The sequence below is a fragment of the Epinephelus moara genome, chromosome 17 (genome assembly GCF_006386435.1).
Source record: "Epinephelus moara isolate mb chromosome 17, YSFRI_EMoa_1.0, whole genome shotgun sequence".
Lineage (NCBI taxonomy): Eukaryota > Metazoa > Chordata > Actinopteri > Perciformes > Serranidae > Epinephelus > Epinephelus moara.
In genome coordinates this window covers 30,666,140-30,681,884 of record NC_065522.1, presented here as the reverse complement: position 1 = coordinate 30,681,884, position 15,745 = coordinate 30,666,140, and the positions used below count along the sequence as shown (strand labels likewise).

The following is a 15,745-nucleotide window of genomic DNA, read 5'->3' as shown; positions in this document are numbered from 1 at the left end:
TGTAGCCCATCTGCTTCAAGGTTGGACAAGGTGTTGTTGCTTCAGAGATGGTCTTCTGCACACCTTGGTTGGAACCAGTGCTTATTTGACTTCCTGTTGCCTTTCTATCATCTTGAACCAGTCTGGCCATTCTCCTCTGACCTCTGGCATCAACAAGGCATTTTGGCTCACTGGATATTTTCTCTCTTTGGGACCATCCTGTGTGTGTTTCATCCAGTATAAATCATGTCAAATGAATCTCCAGAATTTCCAGCACAGAGCTTTTATTTTGAAGTGTCGTTTCCTGCTGTAGAGTGAGTGACTAACGGACAGACAGCACACAACTTCACACACGTGGTCAAACTCCGGTGTGATGCTGAATATATCAAACTTAGTGTAACATGAACTGATGACTAAACCTGAACCTTCGTGGCTGAACCAGGTGGAACCATTGCTCTCATCTGTTTGGACACTTATTAGAACACAACGTATAGCGGACACTATTTCATCAGTTTCTTCTCTTTCACTGATAAAATGGCTGCGCCCAAGACGCTAGAAATGTTCTTGTTAACAGGGCATATTCTGTCGTTTGAACGCGTTATATTTTCACCCGTTAAGACAAACTTTTGACTTATTAACACAGACGTCAAAATACTGAGGTCAAGCCAGCCCTCACTTTGAAACATTTGGTCAAGCCAGCCCTCACGTCTTTTTGCGGTGCGCGAGTATACTACACATTACGGCAAGAGCGAGAAAGGACTGATTTCAAAGTAAAAACAAGCTTCAAAAACAACCTCAGGGTGTCACCCAGAAAACATCATGTCAATCGTAGCATTTCAAAATAAAAGCCCTCTGAACTGTCATATTTCCCTGTGCTCCATCTACAGTAAGATTAATATATATTTTTTTAAAACTACCCGTTATTACTCAACCGTTCCACTTCAGACTGATAGTACTCGACCTCAGGGTGTCACCCAGAAAATATCAAGTCAATCTGATGTAACATTTCAGAATAAAAGCCCTCTGAACTGTCATATTTTACTGTGCTCCTTGTACATTAAGATTAACATTTAAAAAAAACTACCCGTTATTACTCAACCGTTTCATGCCAGACTGATAGTACATGACCTCAGGGTGTCACCCAGAAAATATAGGGTCAATCTGATGTAGTATTTCAGAATAAAAGCCCTCTGAACTGTCATATTTTACAGTAAAATGTGGGAGTTCAGAGGGCTTTTAACTTGCGCCTGTGTCAAAAGTGCGACCTATGTTGCTATGGTGACAATGGATACATGGAAGGCTTGAGCTTCTCGTTACACTGCCACCTACAGGTTTGGCATGCTCTTGTGTATATATACACGGGTAAGTGTAAACGAAGAATTTTTTGAAAACGGAGACGGTGAAATGTCCGTTTATGAAAATAGCCGGCAACCATATTGATTGGTCTGCAGTCAGTTTCCACAAATTTAGTGAACACTGTAGTTACCTTCATCGATTTAGTTTCATCCATAGGTCTGCTTTGCCGGCTTTGGTGGTGCGGTTGCCTGCAGACATCAGCTTGAGTAGCTGCACCTGTGTGGTCAGCTCATAGGTGGTAGCAACTTCAAGACTGTTTAGGGACTCATCTGTAGAAACATTTGAATACAAGAAGCAAAAATAACACATTTATACTGCAAAAAATGGCATGCTGTTTTTCCCTGACCAAAATTTAACTTTGGAGTGCTTTCAAAAAAATACCATCAGATAATGTCATAACAATTACATGAATGAGGCAAAAATCAGTAACATGGAGAGTCCTTGAATATAAATGGCTGATCCTTACATCTGATTGAATGCATTTACGTGTGATCATGGATGGATCACTGAAGTGGCCTACCGGACAAAGCCTTGGGTCCCAGGTGTCGGGGGAGCCCTGACCTTCCTCTGCAAAATGTCAAATATCAGATTCATACACCAGGAAGGCCACAAAGAGATGCAAGGGAACTGCAAAGAGACACAAAATGACCACAGAACCAGCCAGCCAGTGGCATGGTACACCGGGGTAGAACAAAATTTGCATGTTCTCCACGTGTCCCTGCGTTTCCTCCAGGTACTCCAGCTTCCTCCCACAGTCCAAAGACATGCAGGTTAATTGGTGACTCTAAATCGTCCGTAGGTTTGAATGTGAGTGTGAATGGTTGTCTGTCTCTATGTGTCAGCCCTGTGAGTCTGGTGACCTGTCCAGGGTGAACCCTGCCTCTCACCCAGTGTCAGCTGGGATAGGCTCCAGCCTCCCTGGTGACCCCAACAGGATAAGCGGTGACGGAAAATGCATGAATAAATAAAATTACCTCAACGACACAAATGACTACAAAAAGACAAAAAACAATCACAAGGAGACACTAAATGACTACAAAGTGACAGAAAACAACCAAAAAATACATTAAAGTACCGCAATGAGACACAAAATTACTTCAAAAAGATCCATACGGCAACAAAACAAAAATAACTGCAAACAAACAACCACAAGGAGACAGAAAATGACTACAAAAATGACTAAGAGACACAAAATCACCCCAATAAGACACAAAATCACTTCAAAGACACATAAAATTACCTCCAGGAGACACAAATTTACCAAAATGTGATTAAAAAAATCCCAAATAGATTAAAAAAATACCTCAGAGACACAAATTTACCCAGAAGAGATAAAGAATTACTTCAAAAAGACACAAAATTATCTAAAAGACATATAAAGTTAAGTCAGAGACACACAATTAAAAAACCTAAATGACTAAACAACTACAGACCACAAGGAGACACAAAATGAATACAAAATTACAAAAAATGGCAAAAATGAATAAATGAATAATACAGAAAATGACCTCCAAGAGACACAAAACAACCACAAGGAGACAAAAAATAAAAACAGAGACACAAAATAAAAACAGACACAAACCGACCAAAAGATGTGTAAGGACGACAAAGAGATACAAAACCAGCACTAACTCAATGTGTCTTGCTCCTGTGTGGGCGAGCTGGTGGGGCCCTTTGTCTCAAAGCTCACCCATGTCTACCATGCTACTTCCTGCATGACCAAGTACAGGCTCACTCAAGCCAAAGTACCATTGAGGAGTCAGCAGATGCCTCTTTTGACAACACCTGACCAGCATTGACTGTTTTATCTATCATTCATTAAGTAATGAAATAATGCTGGTGAGATCTTCAGCTCTTCATCCAGCAAACCTCAAGTTAATTGTATTTATTATTTTGGACTCACTCATTAAAAGGAGTGTTAGAGGTAAGTTTTTTTCCTTGTCCTCTTGTTGCGGAAAGACTTACTAATGAATCAGACATTTGTTTTTATTAGACCAGTCCAATTCAGATAATTTATATTGACACATATTATGTTAGAAATTAAAGAAATTTTAACAACTTTTGTTGAAAAACAGTGGGTGTCACAAAGTCCTGCACTACAAATAAAAGTAGCTGCTGCATTCAAAACTGCATCCTAAATAATATCAGCAAAATGTACTTCAAGTATGAAAAATTAAAGTACTCTTGGGACAAGAGTAGAAATGATGTTGTGGATCCAGGTGTGTTGCTGTGCTAAGGCATCGTCATCGGTGGAAATAGTATTCAGATCCTTTACTTTGGTAAAAGCACTGCTGCCACACTGTGAATATATAATGTCACAAGTAAAAGTCCTGCATTCAAAGGAGAGACACTACAAAATCAAACCCTGAAAAGTGTAGGGTTAGCTAGGTAGCTACTGAAGATATAGCCTACTGAGTGTATACACAGGCTGCTTTTGCTTTTTAATGATTATAACGGTGAAAAAAAAATACAGACCGTGCTAAATTAGTGATGGCCAAATGAAGCCTCATGAACCACTTTTTTTTAATTTTCTGACCCCACCAGATGGCGCTCTTTGTTTAAAGATGAAGGCTGAAGGAATGGCAGTGAAATATGCTTTCAAACCTTTGTTTAACAGACAGCGCCATTTAGTGGCTTCAGAAAATAAAGACAGTGGTTCATGAGGCCTCATTGGCCATCACTGCCTGCTGTACAGGAGCCAGTGAAGGGAAGCAGGGAAACTTTGCTGAAGCCAAACACCGTTCGTCTGCACACACTGTGATGCCACACAGCTGGTTCAATATCAGCAAAGTTTCCCTTTATATTCATTGTCTTGTGTGGCGATCAGCAGTGATGTGGTGGTTCACTTTTACACTGTGATCTGTAGCCTATAGTTGGGCTTTAGCTTCTAACTATCTTTGTCTTTTTAACCTGTTGTTGCTGCTGAGTCAGTTTGACATCCTGGATATATCCTTCAAACACAGACTGTAGACCCCTCTGTCTGCTGCTCTCTGGAATCACTCTTTCATTTCTCCAAAAATATGATCATATTTCTTCAGGGAGTGCAGTTAGTTACAGTGTGGGCTCCATGCTTACTGCGACAGCTTGTTGGACCATCACAAAGGACCGTGGCTTAGCAAAGGAACAACTGCACCATCAGCCCAACATAGTTTTAAACCACTCCTTTCCTTGTAAATGTCTGTCTGCTCATACTGGTATGTCTGTTTAACATGTCAGAAAATCAAATTGCCTTTGTGGATTAATAAAGTTGTATTGAATTGAAATGATATAACAGAGCCTCCTTACTGAAAAACAAAAGTCTATTTATTAATTTCATAGTTAGTAATTTAGCATATGCAGATAATAAACACTGGTATAAAGGAAAAGGAAATGCAGACAATACCATGTATTCAGCATTAAGCTCATCATCAGTTTAACAGTTTTGTCTGTTTAAACATGAAACTCATCAGGTGACTCAGAGCATGCAGATGGATTATTAAATAAATCATGTAGGCATCATGTTCAAGTATCTAAGAGCTAATAAAAAAAGTTACTTTACAAAAATAAGTATATTGCCTTCTTCCCAGTCATATTGGTCAGCACATAAACACTCACAGCTCTTCTTCTTCTTCATCATTCCAGTACGCGATGATCAGACGCTCTCCTTTTAGCATCAGCTCGAGCTGCAGGTAAAACCAGAGAAGAGAGAGGGTTAAGAGGAGTGTGTGTAGCTTCTTCTTCTTTCACTACCTGCTTTCTACCAGTGTTACTATGACAACCAGCTCACAAACTTCCTGTCCAGTGGAAACCATGTACCTCCAAACGCGTGACTTTGAGTGTCGATTTTCTCACAGGAAACCACAGAATCACACCTGTCCATCTCATTTCAGTGAAACAAAATGTGAAGTAGCTGCATGAACAACAGAGACAAAAGAGTCAAACACACTCAGAGTGGAAACTGTTTCTGGGTTACATCTGATCTACAGATACACCAGTAATGATTTTTGGTTGGATTTGAAGGCACAGACTGTGAAATATTTGGATTCTCCTCACAGTGAGTCTCCAGATGTGTTGATGAAGGATGAAGTGTTCCTTTATGTGCTGAGAAAATTCCCCTACTTCTTAAAAGAACACTTCAGCTGCAAAATAATCATTTGTAAATCACTCGCCTTAAATATGTGAAGAAATCATTGTTTTTCTTGCATGCCTCTGTGGTGAACAGGGAATCCAAAAAAGGCAAACAATCTTGACAAGTGTTAGTAAAGGGGGACCGTGTTTAACATCAGCTTCACAATATCAAAACAGCTGTTCAAAATGCCACCTACCTACTTTTGTTTATACAGAATGTGCCTTTTTCGGGGCAATGGGGGGCGTGAGCAAGTAACATAACGTGTAGCTCAGCGTGTGACATAAACAGTGACGTGGGAACGTGTAGCTCAGCGTGTGACATAAACAGTGACGTGGGAGGGAAGCCGCAGCTGGTCAGTCCTTCGACGATTCTCTCATAAGTCGGCTCCTCCTTCACCGTCCCCGTCATCTGACGGTTAATGGCCTCTTTGTTTGCGAGGGCAAGGAGGGCGCGCAATTCATAAAGAATGTTTGCCTTTTTTGGGTTCCCCATTCACCAAGGAGGTATGTGAGAGAGTTTTCTTCACAAATTCAACACGCAGTGAGTAACTGATGTATGAATGGTCATTTTTTTAGCTGAAGTTTTTCTTTATGCTAAATAAACTCTTTACAAACCCTCTTGGATCAGCTGGAAAAGTCGTCGTTACAAAGCTTTTTCGAGATACATGGTTCTCACAGGACAGCCACGCTACAAACATATGATGATCTTATAGAATATGATGTATTACTAGAGATTAAACTACCTAACAGCATACAAAGGAGTTCAAACGAGCTCAACCTGAAACAACTACTTTAAGTAAAATTAGGGTTATTCAAGTCTCAAGATTAGAATTCAGGATTATATGTTCTGAGATGGTTTAGTTCACCACTAGTATTTGACATTCAGGTGTCTTTGTGGTGTCTCTCATCATCTCTAACAGCTCTCAGGTCAGCTCTGACCTCTGACCCCTTTTGGAGGAAGCCAACAGAAAATATAACACATACTGGGATGAATATATCATATTATTGTATATTTTCAGAGGTGTTCTTACCTAGAGCCAGCCTGCAGCACATGTAAAAACACAATATGAGTTTGGCTTTGTAGAGGAGGAACAGCAGGAGGGAGCACACCAGTCTGTACCAAGGCATGTCAGGAAGAGGGACACCTGGAGTCTGAGCTCTCGCTGTGAGGAAGACAGTTTCAAATATGACAAATAATCAGTTATGTTTTTATCCAAATATTATGAAGAATTTTCAACGATAATTAACAAAAAAATCCATTTACAGAGGGGCATATGAATATTCACCAAAGAGCACAAGAGGACAGTCGAACAAAGACACTTACGCACAGGTTCACTGCAAGTGAGATGAACCCAAATACCCAAATAAACAAGATCTGACATCAAAATACTATAAAAACAATACATGCAAGCAGAAACCTTGCATTGGGCCAAATTATTATGGGTCATTTAATGTCAGATAAAAAGTTGTTAGGAAAATGAAACAATTGGAGGAATACATAAAATTTTCAAAAACTTTGCCTGTCTCAATGGTGGGTCGAATCAATGCCATAAAAATGGTAGTGTTACCAAGGTTTTTATACATTTTTCAGTCACTTCCAGTAAGCATTGCCCCAGTTATACTTCAAAAAGCTGGACTATGTTGTTTCATCTTTTATTTAGTCTAGCAAAGTACCTCAAATTTCTAAGAAGCATTTAAGTAAAGGTAGGAGTCAAGGTGGATTTGGTCTCCCCCAATTTAGACTGAACTATCTAGCTGTCCTTTTTTGCAAGTGTTTCTGTCCCCCAGCAGTCCTTAACAACCCAACAAAGGTTAAGAAAGACACATACCATAGTAAACCCTTAGTTCTACACTTCTTTGACAATCTGGTCTCAGGTGTTACTGGTTTTGAAGGCCCCTAAAACATACCTGGACACTCCTATATGCTTCAATCATGCATTTACACAACTTGGAGGGAGATTTGTATGTTGGTGATCACATTGATTCTTTTCAGCAACTGCAGCAGACCTTTCAATCTCTACCCTACATTTCTTCCGCTTTCTACAGCACATTCTCACTTGGACCTCGTCAAATATTGAAGTTTGGTCATGGTCTTTCAATGTCCACATACAACGTGCAAGGTACCCTGGGTGTGTTTGTTTTTGACATTCTGGGATGCCCTGTCAAGTTCTGCCTGTTACATGCACTGTCTTCCTTCAAAATACACGAATGTCTTCACTAGTGTTGTGACGTTTGCGAACGAATCGTTCAAAAGAACGAATCTATTGAGTGAACGTACTGAACTGAATAACTTCCGGAACTGATTCGTTCATTTCTCAGTTCAGTTGAGCTCAGCAGCGAGCGTGCAGGCCGAGAGTGGAACTGCCGATTTGGTCCGTGCGAACGATGAATCACTCGCGAGTCACGAGGCAGCCAGGGTGCAGGGAGGGACTGCCTACCGCGTGACGAATCACTCGGTGAACGAATCACTCGGTGAGGGACGTAACCCTGATACCTGAGTGATTCAAACAATTTCTTCTCAGCAATACACTTTCATTGGGACTGTTTTCTCCAAGCTAATGGCTAATGTATCCAGGAGTCAAGCCACATGAACACAATCACACACCTCCCCATTGATAACAGACTTAGCTTCCAGATAAACAAAATGTTAGGCTGGCCAGTAATGAGACTCACCAGTGCAGGGCAGATGCAGCAGCTCAGCCGTGCATCAGTTCAGTGGGTTGGACTACGCAGTACTCAGTCAGGGCTCCTCCCGCCAAGCACTGAACGATTCGGTGAGCAAATCTTTTGAACAAATCTTTTTAATGAACTGATTCTAGTGATTCAGTAACATCTAAAGAACTGCTTTGCCCATCACTAGTATTCAAAGGAAATGTACAGTTTGCATACAGTTTATTTCAAAATAAAAGCACTATGTCAGCACAACAACCCGAATTGATGGTTTTTCCTCCAACAACTAACAGACGTCATTAGGTTTAGGAAACAATAACACGTGGAATGGTTTAGGAATAAAGAGCAGGGTTTGGATTTATATTCTTGGGGACGTGAACACCACTCTTCCGGATGAAAGTTGGTGGTTGTTGGAACCATCCACCGCTCCACCTGCCTACCCTACTCGGACTTTCGCCACCTTAACTTTTGTTCTGGTCCCACCCTGTTTCCCCCGACACCACCGAGCACCATTAAACTACAATGGCGACTGACAGTTTTCTTCAACAGTGCCTGACGCCACAAGTCACTGCACAAAAGGTAGACGTCAGAGTGAAACCAAGTTGTTTTCTAAAATTGCGGCACTCTTTAAAGGCTCATTCTCTATCCATGAACAGAAACCTCATCATGCTGCTTTAGACAGTCTCTTGGCTATTAAGCTGTGTCTCATTTTTACAACATTTCACAAGAGTTAAAATACCCATCATCAAAACCAACAACCAAAATGGCAGGAAGAATTGGGTACTATGTAGAGATGAAGAGTGGGAAACCTGTATTGAACATATTCACAGTAGCTCAACAAATGCGAGGCTCGCTTCAATACAATTCAGAGTTGTTCACTGATTGCACTTCTCTCCCACTAGACTACAAAAAATATTCAAAGATGCTTCACCCCTCTGTGTGAAATGTTCGAAAGATTAAGGAACACTGTCTCACCAATTCCTAGAATGCCACAGGTTGCAAACTCTCTGGGGTCACTGATTTGACTTTTTTGCTAAGGTCTTTAAGAATGACTTTCCTGCTGCCCCTTTAACCAAAGTATTTGGTGTGGTTGAGCCAGGTAGAGTGAAGAATAGGTACGAAGCTCAGGTCATCTCTCTGTCCACACTGCGAGTAGGAAAATTGCTGCTTTCATGTTGAAAATCCGAGACGCTGCTAATTTTTTTAATGTGGCTGAAGGAATTAGGTCATGTTTTACAATTAGAGAAAAGTAGATTCACTCTGTCAAACAGAGAGGGAAGCTTAAAGAAAATCTGGCAGCCGTTAATTGAAGAATTAAAGTAAATGGTTAATGGCTTAACAGGTTGACTGCACCATGGTGTCATATGTCAATACCCTGTCCCTTTTTTTGTCTTGCCACTATGCTCCATTCTGTTTTGTTGTGTTTTTTTTTTTGTTGCTATTTACACTGTTTTGCAAAAAAACAAAACAATAAACAGACGTAAAAGTTGGGAAAATCATTTTCAGAGGCGGCGCTGGTAAATATCCTGGATATGGATGAAACTAAGCTATGATGATGTGAGTATGTCTGCTTGAAGATTATCGGACTTAGCTATGAACAGGACTCATAAAGGCAAGGATAGTTAATGTACCATGTTGGCGACCATGAGTGCCACTTTGGAGGGTCTGAGTCTGTCATAGTAGATTCAATAGATTTGGAAATTCATTTAGCCTTGTGTCAATGAAACTTTTAAATAGTGGCAGACAGTGGAAGCAAGGTAAGGGATTTTTAAGGGAAAGGGGGTTTTCTTTAATTTTATTATTATTGCTGATGTGTTTGCTTTTTCTCGAAACATTTTCAATCTATTAGCGGACTTAAAATATGTATCTTTTTTACATATTAAAAGATACACATTGGAATGTTGTCTTTATGGCTGCAGCATGGGTTGAAAAGCCCAAGACAAATTTCCCTCTTGGTGGGATGATAAAGTTCATCTTAAAAATCATGAAAATGTCAATTTCTAATAGCGGCTTGTTTGCCTGGGTCCAGAGCTTTGAATCTGCCCACTGTGACATGAAACAATGGTTTCTCGGTTAAAGCGAGAAACGACCAGGGTCACGCATACTGTATGTAGAGAGCAGAGCGTGTTACCTGTCACACCCAGCCAGCTCTGTGGCGACTCTCCTTTCGTCGGGTGTTCACACTTGTAGAATCCTTCGTCAGACGTGGACACCACTCGGAGGGTCAGGATTCCGTCAGGCTCGGTACCAATGAAAACACTGTTTTGGTAGAATGCAGCAGAGAAATTTGATGTAGGATTCTTTGAGTATCTTTCCTTGTGGGTGCAGCTGAGAGTCACCTCATCTCCCTCCGTCACAGGAAGTGCAGGGCTCTCCAGTATCACGACACCAGCTAAAACATAGAAGAGCAAACATGGTGTCACTGTTGTCATGGTTAAAGACAAGTAGAGTAGTTCTTACTGTAATCTCTACATTTAATCTGTAAGCCATGCTACTGAGGTTCTTTCTGCCAGTCTTTTTCCTTTGATTACATCCTATTGATTTGTTGGTTGGCACAGACATTCTGACTCCCAACTCATCAAACAGCTTGGTCAGAGGCCCTACACTTCAAACCACAAAGCTCTATGTGGCAGCAGCAGGAAATGAAGTAATGCAGTACAAAGAGCGACAAAGTCCATGTAAGGAGAAGTCGAGGTGGATGGATGGGTCAAACAAACACAGGACTTTGACCCAGGAGGCTGCTGTTTGTGTCCCAAGTCAACATTTAGATATTTTAACTTATTTTAACTTGTGGCATTTTTCCAAACCTAAACAAACTGTGACCATTTAACAAGGTTTTGGTTTGGGTTTTAGGCACTGACTTTGAATAGTTAGGGTCAGAATAACCCATTGGGCGGGTTATGAGACAACGGGCCCGTGGACACAGATAGGCAAAGGGCCCCACCACCTCTCCACTTCCAAGACACACAGACTTTGTGGTCATTATGCATCTTTTTGTGGTTCATTTTGTGTGTTTTTGTAATCATTTGGGTCTCTTTGAGATAATTTTGTGTTTTATTGAGGTAATGTTATATCTTGTCAAGGTAATTTTATATCTTTTTAGGGTCTTTCTTGGTCATTTTTGTACTATTTGTGTGTCTCCTTGTGGTCATTTTGTGTCTTTTTGTGTTTGTTTGGCTGTTTTTGTGTTTTTTGTGGTCATTTTGTGTCCCTTCATGGTCATTTGTTGTCTCGTGGTTGTTTTCCTGTTATGGAGGTTGTTTTTGCGTCTCTTTGCAGTTACTTTGCATCTCTTTGTAGTCTTTTTGTGTCCCGTTGTGGTCTTTGAGTCTCTTCCTGGTTGGTATGTGTTTATTTGGGGGCTATTTTGCACATTCAGGCCAGGGGGGGCCCTGACACTTTGGGCCGAGGGGCCTGTGCCTGGTAGGCATGTTCAGTAAACCATCCCTGCCCACTGGTCAGGGGATAGGACCTGAACAAATCTTGTTTCAGGTACCGATTGGGCAGTGATGGGGGGTAGGCCTACTCATATATATGAGTATCATAGTGTGAAGGCCCACTGACCAAGCTGCTGTATTGACCAGTTGGGAGGTTCTTTTGTCACACTAAACATAAACACAATATGAAACAAAACACAAGCTTGTTAGCGGACATACCGGTCACTGTGATGTTGATGGTGTTGCTACACGTGCCCTGTTCAGACTCACACCAATACACTCCGCTGTCTGACGGGTAGACGTCGTCAAGCATGCAGCCATTCTCGCAGGGTTCAGGCGTCTCAGAGGAGTTGTGCTTCCTCAGTGTCCAGCCGGTAGAGTTCGGCAGTGCATCACAGCTCAGATAGATGCGGTCATACCGAAAGAACTGAGATTTGTCAGGACGGATGCTCAGTGTGGCTGCTGGTGGTTCAAACAGGAATGAAGGACATGATTTTAAGAACAAAAGTTTGACATGTTTCTGTGCCTGATTAAAAACAGAGACATCAAACCCTGTGCTCTTGGTCTTATTGCACCAATTTAATTAATCAAGGTGAATCAACATTTTCATCTTTATAAAGGATTTATTTAAAAAATGGATTTTATATCAAAGGTTTTGGTCACGATCCGGTCATGATCATGGAGGAGCTGCTAACTACAGTGGCTGATATAAGAAGAGAACAGCCCTATCTGGAGCCAGTGCTTGGTTTGTCCATTCTGGGCTATTGTAGAAACATGGTGGTGCAACACGGCGATCTCCGTAGACGAGGACCTGCTCCCTATGTAGGTATAAACGTCTCATTGTAAGGTAACAAAAACCCAACATTTCTTATTTTCAGGGGATTATACACTAAAGAAAACAGACTTATTATATTTTCTACCAATATGTTCCCCTAAATTCTATACACTGGACCTTTAACAAGGCTGCACTTTTGCAGCTTCGGTTTAAGGACTTTCTGCCAGGATAACAGCTCCAGATATGTATTTAAGCCAGCTTCAAAGAACCAAAATACAGACTTGTGTCGGAATCAATTAAGGCAATTCACTTAACAAATCAAAAAAATTGAGCTTTGATTGGACCCCAAAAAAATCAGGCCTAAACCTACATCGTATCTGTCCAAGTCTGACATGAGCCTTAATGGTGGCAGCAGTTTTGGGCCAGAGCCTGATAAAAAAAACAAAACAGTTTCCACTGTAAAAAATGACATATTTTTGACTCTTAAAAACATTTACTGCAAGGTAAAGTCGTCTCAAGTCTTTTCAGCGTGTTAGCAGACATCTGTGACACAAGGTGCGTTCGTAAATAGCCACTCTGAGCACCAGAGCCCATTCTGGCACAAAATTGACCCTGATACAGAAGTAGACCGATCCAACACCAGGAAACTGGTGAGAGCCCAAACAGATTCAAGCCTGGGGGCTTGATGAGAAATTACAGCCCAGCCTGAACCCGGTGAGTCAGTTAACACCCAGAGGGGTTTGGAGAGACAATCAAAGCACTAACTGTTGCACTTATACCTGTACTGTATATTATTGTAATTTACATCACTCTGCACTCTACTGCTTTTTGCACTTCCAGTTTGATGCAAAACTGTATTTGTCTCTGTAACTGTACAATGACAGTAAAACTATGTCAGTGCAGTTATCAATTACTAAGAAACAACAGCCATAAAATAACAATTGAATGAGCAAACAAAAACGAGTGATCAAACTAAATTGTATCTATTGAAACTATTAAAAAAAATAACATTTCTTACAAAGTAGTAGACAGAGTGCGGTGATCTCCATACTGCATCGACACTGTCCTCGGTCTCAGCTACAGCCAACACTCTACCCACATCCTGAGCTCACCGGAAATCATGAGGACCCTGGTGACAGGCTGCACCATCTGGTACAACATGTAGAAGAATCTAACTCAACACATAGAGTTACAACCCTTCGTCTTAACCAGTGGAAAAAAAAATCACCAAGTGAAACTGTCAACTGGTGACAGAGGTTTGCTCCTTATGAGTCACATATCTGTGAAACGAGACATGAAACAGACACATTATTAACCTGGGTAAACTCAGGACATCAGTCTTTGACAGATCCAGTAAAATTTCTTTAATTGAAAACAAGCAAAAAAACAAACAAAAACAGGCTTACAGGCTGATGAGAAGACAACCTGGTGGGCAGATAGGAAGAATCAGCAGGAATAAAACGAATGCAGGGAAAGCATAGGGAACAATGGCAGGTTTATATACTGAGTGGGGTGATGAGGCAACGAGAAACAGGTGTGTGAATGGGGGAAGGAGGCCCAGGTGAGTAAATGGAAAACAAGGTAAGGTTGTCTGGGGACACCTGGTGGCCAGATGGAGACAGGGCAGACCATGACATGAAGGTGTTTTGAATCAGCTCAGTTTAATTTATGTCAAAAGAGATGAAGAAAGAAAGCGCGGTGTGATCTAATGTGGGCCCTGGGTCGGCCGTCCCATTCAGTACTGATTCTGACCGTCTTAAACTGACTTGGACATTTAGTTTGTTGGTTTTTTATTCAGCTCATTCCAGAGTTTTGACTAATCAGTGTATGTGGTTAACAGCTCAGCAGCCAACAACAGTGTCATCAGGGTGGTATCTGTGGCACTTCGGGCTCTTTTTATTAAGCTTTTAAACAGGAAGCAATGACAGTAATGTGGATGTGTAGAAAAAATTATGCTTGTTCAACACATCTTGGGTTTTTCCACATAACACTGATCAGTCAAACTGTTACGATCCTGTTCAGCAAACAGTTCTCTATTCATGTTCCTGCTGGCATTATTGTCCTTGTTTTGCCTTTTTGTCCACCTAATTAGTCTTCGGGACTCGCTGCCTGCAGAGCAGACTAGCAATGGCTCCCAAGTCTTTTGTTTTTTATTTTGGCTTAGCGGAGGGACATACAATTACAGCAGGTTGTATTTTGTACTGATTTTAAATACAATCTGAACCCCAAAAACCTGCTGGCATCTTTAACACTTGCCAAAACTGCACATTTATCATGATCAGAAACTGTAAAAACAGAAATGAGCCTTGAACACATCATGTGCAACAACACCTCCCACCAGGAAAAAATAACCTAATCTATCAAAATCACTTTATTCTACATGTGTTATTTAACATTTCACCGCAGGAAACAGATCCTGCAAACAAACAAACATTAAATCCTGCACTCCTGCAAGTAAGACAATAGTGAAAAACCAAGGCCTTTTCTAACTCTAGAGTTTTGTTTTCAATTTTTAACTTTCGGTCATCAAAGGGTACGTTTTTTAAATCCAATCTGCCGCCACACCAAGTTACTAATATTATTTTGGCCACTACTCCTGCCACTGTTGTGTATTTAACCGGGGTTTAGTTGGGAAAACGAGCATTAGGCTATGTGCTAACGTTGCTAATGCTTGCGTGTGCACACTTTCTGGCATTTTGCTGAAGAAATTAAAAGTTTGTAATGGTGATAACTCTCACTCCCTCTGTGCTGTGTGTAAATATAAATATAACATGATTATTTATGGTGGAGGGAGGGTCATGTTTTTCCCCCAGTCACTCAGGGAGGCTCAAGGAAAAAATATTTGTTGCTCGGACAGGGCGAGGCGAAGCGAAGCGAGGCAAGGTAAGATCAGATCAGATCAGATAAGATCTCAATTGATCCCCAGACGAGAATCTGGTTGTTGCAGTAGTGAGAAAAGACAGAGATAAATATAGATAAATAGAGAAAGTAAAGTAAATAAATAAATGATAACATGTATATTAAAAAAAACTGTACTGAAATAACAATAGAATGGATAAGTCCCCCATACAACCCAAATTATGACCCATGGTATAGGTATGATGACTGCTGCCCTGTTTGCATCAGATCCAGCAAGATATAGGAGTGGGAAGGTCACTTGGGAAAAGCAGGAAAGAAGACATTTGTAGGATCAGATTGCGACATACCTTGACTAAATTCACCTCTGCGCATCAGTGGAAGACATCTTAGCACAAACTGTGATGTCTGGGAACTGTGGATCATCTTTGTTTTCTGTGCGACAGTTATTAAGGGAGCAAGTGGTACATATGGGGCACAAACACTCTCAAACAACGTCAGTCAACAGTTTTGAAAATTCGGTTTGAAAACATGTCTTCAATTATCGGCAAGGAAGAAATCTGAC

At 41.0% G+C, this 15,745-nt stretch overlaps 1 protein-coding gene across 2 annotated transcripts in view; it reads right to left on the bottom strand.

Moving 5' to 3' along the window:
- Window positions 1–15,645, bottom strand: part of LOC126404364 (Fc receptor-like protein 5) — a 16,199-nt gene extending 554 nt beyond the window's left edge. Inside the window, exons 1-6 of one of the 2 annotated variants that reach the window (XR_007571443.1) lie at window positions 13,343–13,473; window positions 11,769–12,011; window positions 10,244–10,504; window positions 6,474–6,605; window positions 4,930–4,997; window positions 1,466–1,604 (exon numbers count right to left, since the gene is read on the bottom strand). Coding sequence is in view for 1 of the 2 variants with exons in the window: in XM_050067547.1 (XP_049923504.1) it covers window positions 4,948–4,997; window positions 6,474–6,605; window positions 10,244–10,504; window positions 11,769–12,011; window positions 13,343–13,373 (717 nt within the window). In the remaining variant the exon portion in view is untranslated. Of the gene's footprint in view, window positions 1–1,465; window positions 1,605–4,629; window positions 4,998–6,473; window positions 6,606–10,243; window positions 10,505–11,768; window positions 12,012–13,342; window positions 13,474–15,530 lie in introns of those variants that run through there. The other variant, XM_050067547.1, reaches the window with a different exon arrangement.
- Between the last annotated feature and the right edge of the window lie 100 nt (window positions 15,646–15,745).